This window comes from Mesitornis unicolor, unplaced genomic scaffold (genome assembly GCF_000695765.1).
Source record: "Mesitornis unicolor isolate BGI_N332 unplaced genomic scaffold, ASM69576v1 scaffold13710, whole genome shotgun sequence".
NCBI lineage: Eukaryota > Metazoa > Chordata > Aves > Mesitornithiformes > Mesitornithidae > Mesitornis > Mesitornis unicolor.
Window position 1 is genome coordinate 38,798 of NW_010156640.1, and position 14,843 is coordinate 53,640.

At 42.6% G+C, this 14,843-nt stretch overlaps 1 protein-coding gene across 1 annotated transcript in view; it reads left to right on the forward strand.

Annotated features, from left to right (window-relative positions):
• Nucleotides 1-13,432, forward strand: part of LOC104548071 (metalloprotease TIKI2-like) — a gene marked incomplete at its 5' end in the record, with an annotated part of 45,367 nt that extends 31,935 nt beyond the window's left edge. The window contains one exon of the mRNA XM_010193989.1: nucleotides 12,400-13,432. Coding sequence (XP_010192291.1) covers nucleotides 12,400-12,622 — 223 coding nt within the window. The remainder of the gene's footprint in view (nucleotides 1-12,399) is intronic.
• Between the last annotated feature and the right edge of the window lie 1,411 nt (nucleotides 13,433-14,843).

The window sequence follows — 14,843 nt, forward strand, 5'->3', positions numbered from 1 at the left end:
GCTAAATTCACGGATATCTAAAGCAGTCCAGGCTCTTTCTGCTGATGTGTTTCCTTCTCTTGACAGTTTGGCCACTTCGTGGGCAGTCTCTGTGATGGTGGCCAATGCCAGGAGTGTTGTGGGCCTGTTGGGGGCGAACTGTGGCCTAGATACCACAATAATAAGTTTTTAGCAAAACTTCTATGCTGATACATTGAATCAATTTTTTAGTTCACAGGCATCAGAAATGCACTTCCAGTTGGCATTAAACTGGAGAAAAGGTGCCTGTGGGTATAAATGTAGAAGCAAGTTTATTTTACCTACAGCTTGTTTTACTGTTAACATTAAGCTACCACGGTTGAATAGGTTAGACTCTATTTAAGTCTTGAGATTGCCATCCACAACTACTTAGTCATAAAAATAAGGTTTCAGGACTGGACCTGTAGTACAAAGTGTCTCCTGTGGAGCGAGGCAAAAAAGGAGGGCGTTTATTCCACTGAAAGAGTTAACACTAAGTGAGTTTGACTGTCTTCTGTGCTAATGCAAGGCTTTTTCTTTCTCCAGCTATTTTTAGTCTGTTCCAGCCGTGTATCCCACTGTGGCCTGGTATGTGAGAGCTTTGCTGTGAGGTTTGCAAACACTTGTATTTCTGTGTTGCGAGAACAGAGCATTTGTGTGTTATTGGAGCGTGTGTTCCTTCGGCAGCGGAGAGGAAGGGCAGACCATGCATGTGATCCATGCACATGTTTATTGTTGCCTGTGAATAACCATGTACAGCAAATGGGCTCTGGAAGAAAGCTTGTTAGCAGATGTTGTCATGGCCCTTCCAATTTATAAATATGAGCCTTGACATTTATATTTTCCATATCCAGGGCTTTCACTGGCCAGATGTTCTGAGGATTGGCTACTCAGAACCTTTAACTATGACTCTTCATGGCATAATGACTATTGCACACAAAAAAACCCCAAACTCTATTTCTGGCTCCTATCAAATTGATCAGGGAAAATGCATTGAGTACCCTCAGGTAAAGGGAATTCCTCTAAATCTGAAATGTACTTTAACACAGCTCTACAAAAACTCTTTACATTCGCTCACCTGAAAAACAAGTTGCACAGTTTAGCAGGCGGAGAACATCCACCGCACGGTAGCGCTTTCACCCTGCTGTTTGGTGTGGGTGAAGTGTGGTTTGTGTCAAATTCTCAAGACTGCAGTTGCAGATGCTGTAAGATGTCCTGAGGGGGCTCATGCCCAGGGTAAGCTGGATTCCTCGAACACAGCAGTGGGCGGAAAAGCATCTGCACTCCCTATATTGCAGCTCTTGATGCAGAGGCTTTTCCTTTAGAGACAGTTGTGTTTTCCCTATCGAGCGGGGTGGTGGCCAGCTCCACATTTAGACTCCTAATTTGCAGTTACTTAACTCAGCTGACAAAATGTGACTGTTTCCATCTTCTACAGAGCAAAATGGATTGCTCCCTAGACTGGTACAGCCAGCATTGACCCTGCAGGGAGGTTTGGAGCTGCTGGGGTCAGGAGCAAGACATTTCCCCACTATTCCTCAGGCTATGAAAGCAGCAGAGACCCATCCATGAGAAGTTCATAGAGTTGTCCCAGAAGCTGGGTTTGGGTTGAAGATGGGACCTCTGAAAGGACACTGCTTGTCATGTTAATGGCTGGCTGCTTCTGCCCCAGAGATACGCAGATGTGGTGAAGAGATCACTTAACATCTAAAAGCCAGAACAAACCTTATTCTCCAACACTGCAGCCTTGCGCTGAACTTATTACATATTTGAGTGATCTTCATACCTAGCAGTATCTAAGCCCCAAAAGATTGCAAGTCTGCTGTTCCTCAAGGTAAAACTCCAGACTTAGCAGAGCTACATAAAATCCATAAAATGTGAAAAACTTCATCTTCCAGTGAAAGCCCTTGAGTTACCATAAAGAAAAAGAAACATCTTTAACATTCAGTGGCAATGCAAACACACAACACTGTCAATGCTGGCCCAAAGGAGAAGGATAAGAGATGTGGGATTTATTTCTGGTTCTGCTGTTCCCCTTCTGGGTAGTGAATTTCACGCCCTGTGAAATTAAGCGATGAAAAGTCTGACAGGGAGGAAGACTACATTACTGTTGCGGTGGTTTATAAGAGGGGTTTAACCACAGTTATACTGTGGTCACAGGTTCATCTAAGAAGACAGATTCATTGTAGAGGGGAATGGGAGGAAATCTGATTCCCTGACACTCTGGACTGCATGGGCTATGTTGGTGAAAAATCAGCGGGACCTCAAAGGGCAGCTGTGGTCTAAGCCCAGTTACTCTCTGGGATGCAGGAGAAAGAGAATTTCTTTAAATTCTTATGGTTTTAATGCTGTAAAAGCCGGGTTCCTGCAATTATGAAAATGCCAGACCAAATTCCGATTTCACTCAGATCTCCTCCTTACCATTCCTGAATAACTTAACTGAACAAAGTCAGCATTATACCTGTGGCCCAAGCCCACAGTGCTGGAAGACAAAGGAGCCAAATCTATCACCAGTGAGCTGCTGGGTGTCAGGGATGCCTCACGTAGCAACACCATGGATAGACGTGGTGTGGATCACCCTCACAACAGCTCAGTTCTGCAGAGACTTTTCAGCGTCTGGGTTATGACACCCAGCAGGGAAAGCTTTTGCATCTTCCAACGTTGCAGGCCAGCAAGCAGTCTTTTATGAGCCACTGACGGCACCTCCAGGTTCTCAGAGGCTTGAGGAGACGGAGTTGATGTTGTGGCTGGTGTCGTTGTAGTTGCTTTGCAAGCAGCAGGAGCAATCCAGACCTTGTGGGCAATGCAGCTGTTTAAGATCCTTGGCATTTCTGCCTGGTAGGTATGCCCTGTGAACCTTCTTTTATTTTGGGAGTGAGCCTGTTGGAAAGAAAAAGAAGCCAACGCTTTTGTTCAGTGGAACCAGCCTGAATTCAATACTGCTCCAAATAACAGGTTCAAAGATCTGACCCAACCTTAATTATTTTTACTAAGAGAGACTCTGGAAAAATGCAGGCAGTGAGCAGGAAAGTGAGTGCAGTGAATTAGAGAGAAAAATGTGATACAGACTAAGTGGAGAGAAAAACTACACAGAGATGGAAAAAGAACAGGGACAGGGGAAAAAGAAAATTAAAATCAAGTGGAAAAATGCCATAGAGTGGACATCCATTTAAGCCAGTTTATATTTTGGTTGTTTGTTCTGTTCCTTAATGCACAGGCATCTTCTTAGCTGAAATAATTGTGTGTCTTGGAGAAAATACTTAATTTAACAGGATGGTTTAGGTATTTCCCCAGTACTGCCTATTCTAAATCTTTTTAAAACCTGCAGGAGAAAGTCGCTATCTTTTACAGTGTTTAACAAGAAAGTGACAGGGTCAAATATATACATCTCTGTGAATATATGTGTTCACCAAGCACATCTAAACATGCATAGTTAATTCTGTGCATCTGCAAAAACTGTCTGAGCCATAGGGCCCACACAATGCCAAACAAGCACTCTGAGTGCACATAGGAGAGGGCAGACCGAGTCACTCTGGTTCTAATTACTTGGAAGGTTGAGCCCAAGACATAAAATATGGATTATGATTTTAACCACCTCAAAAATGTGTATTATTTTGTATGTGTATGTGGGGTTGTGTTAGTGAAAGCGGGCAGTTTGCAAAATACAGACAAAAGAGAGATATTCTGCTTGTGCTTGGGATTTGGTTCAAAACCACCCGATTGCAGCACCATCAGATGAACTCTTTACGTGTTCTATATCAGCAGGTTGCCCAAAAATCTCCATGGATTGCATCACTGACAAGATTTCTACAATACTAAGCCCATCTGTGTATGCACCCTTGAAGTTCTTGCTTATTTTGGCTGTAAAAACTGCAATCATTATCTGTCCAAGGACCAGTGAAACAAATATGTGGTTATTTGAGCCTTGATGATGAGTGCCTTAATTGCACATACAAATCAGGTACCCAGCCAGATGTGTGCAGTGGGTGGGGGTGAGTTTGGGGATGTTTTTGAGCCTGCATCACTATTTAGATTATCCTGAACGCATCCTGGCTCAGATGTCAGTGCAGAACTGGTGAAACAAAGGGCTCTGAGCTATCGCCTCTTAGCAATGGCCAGGCCCTGGGTAAAACTGGGATGCATTATCCCGGCTCTGTGATTGCCTCATCCCAGCACAGAATCACAGGGGGATATTCTTCGGATATTAGAGAATCATCAAAGCATTTCTTAGAAGGGCAAAGGAAAGAGCTAATGTTGTCATCTCCTGCCTCAGGACCACCCAGACACTCTGTAACAAATCATGGGTCTTCAGCTCCAGTATCCTGAATTATTGTTCACAGGGATTTTAAAGAATTTAATTTCTTTTTTCCCCCCTCTCTTTTTTTTTGCCCTCTTTTTTTTTCTTTTTTTAAAGGATGACATGCAGTTAGTTTCCTGATGGGCTGGTTTTAATAAGGTCAAAATCTTTGTTGTTGCCAAATCAGAGAGGAATATAACATCTTTAAGTCATTAGATGGGAATGGGGTAATTACTCAGAGGGTGTGCTTCAAAGGTTATTGTTTTTTACAACATTCTGTGTTTTTACACCATTCTGCAGTTGTCTGGAAGGGAGCGGAGGGTCTGATTCTGCCGCCGCCACACGTGTGGGTGCAGGATTTGTATTTGCAGGGTTTTCCTGAAGGATTTCAGGGTAGGCGGTTGAAAAGGGCCATACGCAGTCTCCTCTGGGAATGGATGGGGGAAGCTAAACCTGACCGTGAGGTGCAGGAAGCTTTCCCACACACTGGAGGTTCACTCCAGAAAAGGGCCCTCAGGCTGTGCTGGGGTTCTTTCTCACCTTTTCCTTCCATGGATGCATCCTTGTGTCCACTTCTGCATCGCTGCGTCCCATGTTTGGGGACCTTCAGGCTGCATCACTGTGACAGCAAATGCCTCTCCTCCTCCCCACATCCCTTCCTGTGCTGTCCCCATCCATTCCTCTGGTCCCACAGCAAACGACACACTTTGCCTTAACAATGTGGCCCACCTGTGACTTTAGGATGCTGCTGTGGTGCTCAGCCCTGCTGCAGGCCAGTGTCACTTTGGACGTGAAATTGCCATCGCGGAGGTATTTTGGAGGTAACCTGGGCAACTGGGACCTGCAAATCACAGTGAGAGCCTGCAAAACGCTTCACATTGGGTTAATGCTGGTGGTGTCACACTAGAGCATCAAGGTCTTGACTCAAATCAGAGTCAGGGAAGTAATAGAAGTAAAGTGATTTAAGGAGGTTTTGATGGTTCCTTGGTGGGTGACACAGGGATAAAATACAAATCTCCTGGCTTCTAGCCCATGGCCCATCCAAAAGTGGTCAATACTGCACCAGAGCTGCATTTCAACATCGAGTTTCCTCCTGCTTACACTGTCAAGGCCTCCCTGAAGCCCCTAATCCAGGTGAGTCACCCTCTTCTCCTTCATGTCAAAGCTTAGAGCCAGGACCCCGAAGAGGGGGCAGTAGGCTGCAGTCCTGCCATGTCTGTTGTTGGCAGCATCCAAAGGACCACAGAGGGGAGCTGCATCCCCTCCAGCCAATGCTTTCTGTGCTGCAGAATCAGCAGTTTTCCCCTTCCCCACCCTACAGTCCCATCCTAGTTTAGGAACCCATCCTTACCAGTCAGAGCCCTCACTGTGGCTAAAGCTTGGCTAGGGTTCAGGAGACCTCAATTCCAGAGACAGAGATCTTCAGAAGCAGCTTATCTCACCTACCTTAGAGACATGTCTTTAGGGGGATGGATTGTCCTCTGGAGATGTCTTGTTCCCCACAAACTTTAGCGGGAACACAGCTGAATACTCTGACTACAAGTCTGCATCTGAGATAGCTACAATTAATCCCACCCTTTAAATCCTATTAAAGGCCAGGGCATCTGAAGACTGCCTATGATTCTTCTTGGTGGCACCTCCAGCAGGTGCTGCTGACAGCCTGAATCCTGCATGTTCAGGAGGTGAAGGTGTCATTTCAGACCCAATGCCTGGCGAAACTTGTGCTTCCCCTTTCCCTCTTTTCCTCGTTTCCTTCTTGTTCTAGAGATAAGCCATGGTGGACACGGTCGTAACAAAGAGCAGGGCTGGGGGAATAGACTTCTATCAGCAGACGTGCACTGTCCTTTGCCTCTGCACGGGCGCTGGAGCCTCACGGGTGCCTGCCTCAAGGAGGAGAATTGCTCACTGTCAGTCTCTAAAGGAGCCAGAGCACTGAAATAAGACTGGATCAGAGCTTGACGTTCATCTCAGGTGGAAAGGTGGTTGTGATGGACAGTGACAGGCTGTTGGAGTGCTCCCAGGGTTGTTGCATGACCTCTGTGTCGATAGCGTGGCTGCAGCTGCCTCCCTACAAATCAGGCAGCTGTGCTGCTCACGGAGAGGGTGGATGCTTGCAGCGTGGAAAATGGCCAAAGATTTGGGCTCCCAATAACCCTGGAGTAAAGGGAAAATAGTAGAGATAAGGCTCTTCTTTGGCTCATCCCCTGTCTTCTCTGTTGGCCACAAACCAACGTGTGATATTGCTTACTCATTCAGTCTTGCTAAGGCAGTTTGCTACACTACTAGTGGCCTCCTCTGGACCAAAACTGGATTCCTTAATCAGGTCCAGGTGGAATTATTTTTTTAGTGAACTAAGCCTTGCAAAAGCATGATCCTCTTGGTCTTGATCCCACAAAGGGCTTTAGGATGTGCTCAGCTGTAGGTCTGTGGACACTGGCCTTGCTGGGAGCCCTTGTGTGCTAGCAGCACTTAGCATCCTGCTGGTCTGGAACCAGGAGACTCAGCATCCTGCAGCATTTATCCCTCAGGCTGCAAGAACGGTGTCTGTAAGGAAGGCAGTGATGAGGAGACAGATGAGCCCTGGAAGGAATGGAGTCTTCCAGAAACACATCAAATACTACTATGAAAATTTCAGGAGATGGGGACTTCACTTTCCCTTCAAGAAGTTACTCTAGTGGTCTTCACAGTGAACTCCTTGTGATTTATTTCTAGTGTGATTTTTCTTCCCCAATGTATTTTTTTTTCCTCATTGTTGAGCACAGATTCTTTTCTTTCAAATGTGTGGTCAGACTTTTTGCCAGCCAGCTTGTTTACACACTGCAACAGGTTGGTCCCAGCACTTTAGGCAGATGTATTTTTCAAATCTTGATTAATAAATTTTAGTGGTATAAATAGGTCTGGTTAGTTCCAAGAATAATTGTCTTCACTAGCAGAACATTATTTCTGATCACCAGAAAAATAATGTGATCAACTCCTTTCACATCTGTTCATTAAATGAAAAGGAAAAAAAATAGGGCAAAAATTTGTTTTAAAAGAAACAGGAAGCATATGCTTAGTATCATTTTAAAAAACCTAGCCATCATAAGGTTAACATCAAATCACAAATGCAAAGCAGCTATTATTGTATTTACTCAAAAACTTTCTTTCAGTTTACTAGCTCTTTAGGTTTTCAATTGAAACATGCGTTTTTTCAGGGTTCAATCTATGCTGGCACATTGTCTTGATAAGCTTCTTTCATCAGATGCAATTCTGAGAAAGGCTGAGTCTACATTTGTTTACATTTATTAAAAATAGTTGTCATGTGTTTATATAGTTTCTTTGATCCAGAAAAATCCCCAAACACTTTGTAATTTATGCCTAAAGGGGTCACTTCCTCCACCCTCAGCAGAAACTCTGTTGGGACTGAGACATGGCAGCAGATTAAAAATGCATAGAAATATCACCATAATTTTGTCAGTCCTCACGCCCTCAAAGCACCATAGGTTTTCCATCAGCTTCAGAACAGTTACTGGGACCATAAAGATGGTTTGGACTTTGGGGAGCAAAAAGTATCTTTTCAATACTTTCTTGGTCTTTTCAACCGTATTCCTAGAGTGTGCATATTTTTCATGTGCTTTCTTTTGCTTTGCAAATAAAGAAGCAGTGGTACCTACTGCACAAAGCACAGGGCTGGCAATATCTCAGCTAGACCTACTGTTTCCAGTTTGGGAGCATCTCACTCCAGAGAAGACATGGATCAAACAAGCAGAGCCAGGGGAGAGCAGGAGAAAGGATGGAGGGAGAGCACGTGAGGGCACATGGAGAGAGGCAGCAGAATCTGTGTTTAAAAGGCAAAAGGCTGAAGTGAAACGTGGTTGAGTCTTCAAAACTCGTGAACTGCTGCCAAGAAGAGGAAAGGAATAAACTTGTCCATGGGGATAGGAGAAGTCACGACTTGCAGTGTAGCAAGGAAGATTTGGTGAAACATTAGGCAGTAATTCTGAACGTCAGGAATGGTGAAATGCTGGAATCTATGTCTGCAGAGACTCTGGAATTGCTGTTGGAGGGGTTTTTTGAGACTCAATTAGACGTAAGTGTCAGGAGGAGTTTAGGTCTTGTGCCTGTCTTTGGGACAGATGGGCCAGAAAGTCCCTCCTGGTCCTATCTTCTGTCATTCTGCTGTGGTGCCACACGTGGCCCTGCTTATATGGATAAACCAAGTCACGCCAAAAATCAGTTTGTGAGCTCCTTGCAAACACCTCACAAGCTACACCAGAACAGAAATTCCCCCAAAGGTTTGCATGTATGTTTGTTTTGTTTTTCAGTTTTAAAATGCTCCCAAATCATCAAGGTGCTCGAGCATGTGCCCCAGTGCAGAGGACTTGAATTGTGTAATTGGATTCAGTAGTGTCGGCTCACAAAGACTGTGCCTGGGGCCGCATTTTTGGGGGAAAGTTTTACATGTTCTAATGATGGTAAGACAATGTATGACTAATGCACTGATTTGAAAAACTGCCCCATTATCTGATCAAAAGTACAAGCTCATGAATATGACACCGCAGGTCATTTGGCTAAAGGATACTTGGAGTCTTCCAAATTTTTAAAACAATCCCATGCACAGAAGCGAAAACCAAAGGTATGAACAGTGGAGCCAGTGGTTGCCTGTTCATCACAGATTATGTGGAATGTTAAAGACATTTTTATCAGACACAAAAGACTCAAATACAGAATATCCTGTTCTGGCAAGGGAAGGCGTGATAATAATTTAGATTGTTATCCCTCAGAGCTGTGATTCATTTTTATTATTCTCCATGTACATTTCAGGAATGATGAAAACCTCCCTGAGGACAAGGGAAAGCTTCCAGTTGAGTTCAGGGGACTCTGCTGCTGCTTTTATCCTTAGGGAAGATCTGAGGGTCAGTGAGATCCTATGTGAATGTGCAAACGTGCTCTGAGGGAGTGTGGAGAAGTCATCTCCTGACACCAGGGCCACCTCTAAGGTTAGGCTGTAACTTAATGTGGCTGTCCAGGGCCCCTCCGTTACCCCTACGAAGAGAAAGACCCCAGGCAAGAGACAGTACCCCCTAGAGACCTGCATCTTCTGGAGAGGTTTCTCTCCCCATTCACTATAGGACAGCCTGTTTACAAGCTTGGACCAGAGGTTTTATAAGGAGTTTTGTAGCATTTGGTAAAAGGGATTGTTCTCTTTAAATATCTCTAAACCATCTTGGCAGTCAGCTAGAAGTAGAGTTGCATTTAATAAAATGTCTTATGTGGATAAACTGTGATTCATTTGCTATTAGCATGCTTCGTACACGGAAATGCACTGTTTTTCTCTTGTAAAGCACTTAAGGATTTTTTAAAAACATCCAACCCCACCTAACAGTATTTATCTTAACAAGGAAGCCTTTATAAAAATCTAATGTCATGAAAACAGAAAATGACCTCGCTGACTGAGAAGTGGTCAAAAATTCTCAGTTCTTTTGACAGGAAACCCTGGGATTTTAAGTAAACTGTAGGGTTTTTTCCCCTAAAAATATTTGTTTTCAAGGGAGAAAAAAAACCCAAAAAGCTAACAGAACACTTCAGACAGTTGACTAGAAAGTAGAAGCATGGCACGGAAACATAAAACATTGATTTAAGGCTGCTTTAGGAATCCCTTAGATGTAGTTGGCTGATGAATGGGCTCATGATTCTTTTACGGGTTCCCCGGTCCAGCCTGTGTCCTCCATCAGACATCTCACACAACACAGCCCTGAGGTGCAGAAAGACCTTCTGCAAAAGGGACATTTTAATCTCACTGGGGGATCAAACCCATAGAATCTGTCAGGAGCAGGATACGCCAACTGACAAGTATAAATGGCATTTTGGGATGGTTTTGGCCAATGTTTTTTAAATTGAAATTGAAAACCAGACCCTCATTGCAGTTTAAAATTTAATTTAGGGCTAAGTTGTGTAGTTCTGTAAAGTGACAAGCAGTAACCAGAAGATGAGTACAAGCTCTTACCCATACTCACCTTTGGGAAAACTGGTACAGCGTAAAAAAAACCCCAAACTGTTATCCCATTGCCAGTGTTGCCGGATCTATGCACCACAGCATCACTGAGCGGGAGAAATGAGATCTGGACGAGAAGTTGAAGCGTGACTGCATTTCTGTTGAATTACTCAGAGCATGTAGCATTTTTGTCGGAAATGTGCTTTAATGATGCTTTGTATTCGCTGTGGGAAGGCCATTCATTCTTGATGTTACACATATTACAGGAGCTTGGATAGACAGTGCCTAATCTGGTATCATTCTTGCCAGCACTAAATTATTATAAAAGCTGAACAAATTTGAAACAGCAGCATTAGTTTATCCCAGATCAACTCTTCGTATTAAGTGTCTGCAGCAAGTTTGATGCAATAGAGCAGAAGCTCTAAAGTATCATCAGTTCAAGACATAAACCAACCACTCCTCATGGGAATTTAGGTAAGAGCTTTCTCTGGCAAGGCTTGATTTCAGAATTTTCTATTTACAGCAGTTTGTTCCTCTGGAACAAGCACTGCTTCTCACTGTCAAAGCCCTAATACTGGTTAGACAGATCATCTGCTCCCATGAAGCAGTTCCCATGTCTTTAATTCTAGATGCCCTTTGCTTTTTACTCTAATTCGTTGCACACATCACTTCTAGCTACAGAACAACTATCCCACCCAGAGGATGTGGTGACAGGATAAAGGATGAGGGAAGAGATGAAATTAATTATCCCCGAACCCTGGGTGAAGTGTAACGTGCGGTGATTGTCTGTTGGATTTGATGTTGACCCGTGTGTGTGTCAACCAGTGCCCTCTTCTGGGTGGACTCTGGTCTTCTCACATGTTGTGATTGACTCAACTCATTTGAAGCATCTGAGCTAAAAGGTATCTTGTTATTGCCTAGCTAGAAAAAGACAAAAACCGTCAGTGCTACTAAATTCTATTTCTTTGCGTGAGTCTGGAGAAAGTTATTGTTCCTTTTGTCTCATACTATGCAAGACACAGCCTTTTTCTTCCAAGGTCAAGTTCTTAGATACTGTAGCTAAATATTTAGAGAACCGCATAGCTTCTTCCGATAAAAAAATTATCAGTGTCTCCAAATCCCCTTTATGGAAGATTTGAAAAGTGATACAGAGTATCTGCAGTTATTAGTGTAATGTCGTCTTTACAGGTGAACTTGTCTTTTTTCTCCTTGCTCCAAAGCAGAATGCCTTTTTTTAAGCCCAGAATCCACCTTGTGCCATTTTCATGTTCAGTTGTGCTGCTCTGTGACAACTGGTGGATTATGGATCATCCAATAATGGGGGCAACGGGAGCATTTTATGAAATGAATATTACGATTCGAAATTTCCACATCAATTGTAAATGGACCTTTTTGACCTTCGGTGTCATGGGAATCCTGATGAATTCGAACCTGCCCGTTCAAATCAACGTCCTAACTCAAGCTGCAATCAGTAACCTGTCACACTGCTATAGAGGCAAATCCACAGACAGAGAAACTTCACACTGAGTCTGGTTTTGGCATTGTGATTTGAGCCAAAATGTCTTAAAGGCAGGAAAAGAAATGAAGCTGCTTGGTCTCCTGTGCTCAAGGTTATCAGATGTGTAAGGGGATCTTGGGAAATTTGTTATGGCTTGTGAAACAGGGGAAGGACATGTTTTGTGGCCCTCCTGGACTTGGTATCCAGCCCATGGTAAGACATGTTTCTGAGACATGACAAATTTTGAGACCTTTGGTGGCAAGGAGGTGTCTAGGAATATAAGAACGGTGTCATCCTGTGTCAGCACAAAGATACATCTACCACAGTCTCTCATGCTGGCCAGTGTATGCTTAAAAAAAATGAGTGCAATAAACCAGATATATTGAGAGTGATCCTTCATTTGGTTATATACTACCAGCAACTGGAAGATGAAAGACACCTTGAATCAGAACTGTTTCCAGAACATCACCCTTACCAGCCTTGAGGATCTCCCTGCCTGTCTAATACATGCTAATAATTAATAGTAATAATTGTGGTTGTCATTGCTGCTATTACTACCACGTAGGATGATAGTTCACACAGTAGAGATAAGAGTTCTCCTGTTTAACTTCCTTCTCTTGTGTTTCCTTTTAGCACCACCACGTTGCCTTCCTATATCAGGATAACCAATGGCTACATCACAGTCAAACCTCCAATTTGGATTTCAAACCGGCTGGATCAGAGACTGCGTTCAGTTCACCCATCCCAGCCTCAGCCTACAAGCTCAGCTTCAGCCAGCCCTTTATGGCCATCAGTAACAATTTCTCTCTGTGTGGCCATAGCTTCTTTTCTCCTGAATCTACTGCAGCCTTCCTGACCACATTAGTATTACGTGCAATCCCCTGGAATAGAGAAGAGAGATAATTTATGAATGAAGTGGCGTTTCTGACAACAACAATTACTAAGTGGACCTTCTCAGTGAATCAGTAGTGCCTTCTAGCTGATTTTGTCTCTTTGCCCAGATACATTTTGAAACTCTAAAGCTTTATTGTAACACTGACTTACATCTTCTTTTTGTAGAAGGATCTTTATTTCCCATAGTGCTATGGGGTTTTGTAAAATATACATGTTCATATAAAGAAAAAAAAGAAAAAGAAAAATGTATTTATTCGACTGGTAAACTTATTTTTTTCTTGTTGTATATGTTAATGACATCCCTATTAATCAGTAGTGATGGTGAAACAGATAAATTAATATTTCTATATTTGTTTTCTAACTGACAACTCTGCAAATGTCTGAACTGACACCAAATGAATGGCTTCTTCCTTTCTTTAACCTTTACTTCTTACAGAAACTGTCCAATAAGTACATATCTGCTGAACTTTGACTTTTTTTTCTCATTAGCATAGATTACACTGAATAAAGCAGATTCTGCTCTTTTGCCTATGTCCATTAGAAAAATAGATGCATTCTTAACTCATATTAGCTGCTACAACCTAAAATCCAAGTTATTTCTATATGACTTAGTAAGTCATTAGTCAAGATAACCCTCTAAGTTCCCCTGTTGCCTTTAACTCAACTCTTTAACTTATTTGGAAATTACGAATTGCCCTCTTTGCCCTGGGATTAATTCACTAGCTAATGCAAATTAAGACACCTTTTTCTTAATAAGAAATGTTTTTAAGTCTGGATTAATCCCACTGCAATGATTTTCTTCTCTCCCTCATCTTATATAAACACAAGCCTACGACCTTTCCCAGCGTAAACGAGAACAGAACTTGGTCTGTCTATAAGGTATAAAGGTGTAGCATCCTGCTAATCCATAGAACTTCTTTGTACTGATTGTATTCATGCAGATGGACAACCTGGAGGGCAAAAACAAAATCTACAGATCCCTCCTGATCTTGCTATTATGATGCTTAGAGCTGGTATCTCCATGCTGAATTATGACTTGTCCACATTCTGTTCAAGGCTACAGGAACCAAATTAAGTCCTGTGTCATGGAGATATGGAGAATGCTCCTCTGGTCATAGACTGTTGATTTAGATGGAAAAGTTATGACACCTTACACTCACTCAAAAATTTGCTCCCTCTCCAACCAGCTACTTTTCATGAATGAAATGGACAACATCTATGGGGGAAAAAAAGGTCCATCTTAAAACTGGTATGTTTAATAAGGCATGTTGATTTTTTTCCCCAACAGAACATGGTGATAAATCCCTTTGGATAGTTTCCACCAGAAAATAAATCTTGTTTGGAGTACTGTTTTTCTAACTCATCTACAAACCAAAAATCCAAAAATATTTTGAAAACATCTTAATCAAAAAAGAAGATTCAAAACCCAGAAAGAAGTTAAATGCAAAATTTTCTTTATGAAAAAGCAGTGCTTTTTCGCCTTGAAAAAAATGCCAGGTGATGATGATGATGATGATGATATCAATAAAAGTTTGCCTGATAACAGTCACATCACTTTCCCAGCATGGTCCCAGCATGGTCTTCAGGACTGGAGAGATGATTCCAGGCAATCTAAAGGTCTCTGTAGTGAGAAATGGTTTAGGATTCACAGTTTGCTCATCACCGTACCAGTTAATTCAGGAAAATAGGTTAGGAAATAACTAGATTACAAAAGGCACATAGTTTTATTTGAAGCCATGATGAAATACTAAGCTTTTCCATCATACACCCCAAAGGATTATCTTGGCCAGGAGAATACAGATAACTTATTTTTTACTTACTGCACACTGTGACCTCCAGCCTTTGCTCAGAAAGTCGTGTAGCTGTGCGGTCATTTTAAGTGGGCTCAGCAGACAGTGCTATAAGCTACCCCTATTTTTTCCAAGCACAACAGTTGATAAGGCTGAATGGAAAACCGTGAGCTTTGCCCCAAATGTGAGCTTTGAGCATGCCCTGTGCATACTTTTATATTGTGTATTTTGGCTAGCAGAAGATTAGAGATGTTAGTTTTGGACAGAAGCCATTCACCTTGCATAGTATTTATTGCATGGGGCTGGATATTGGAAACATATTTTGAGACCTTTCATTTTGATTTTATTTGAGCTATTACCCTAGAAAAGCCTTCATTTTAATATAATGGCTTA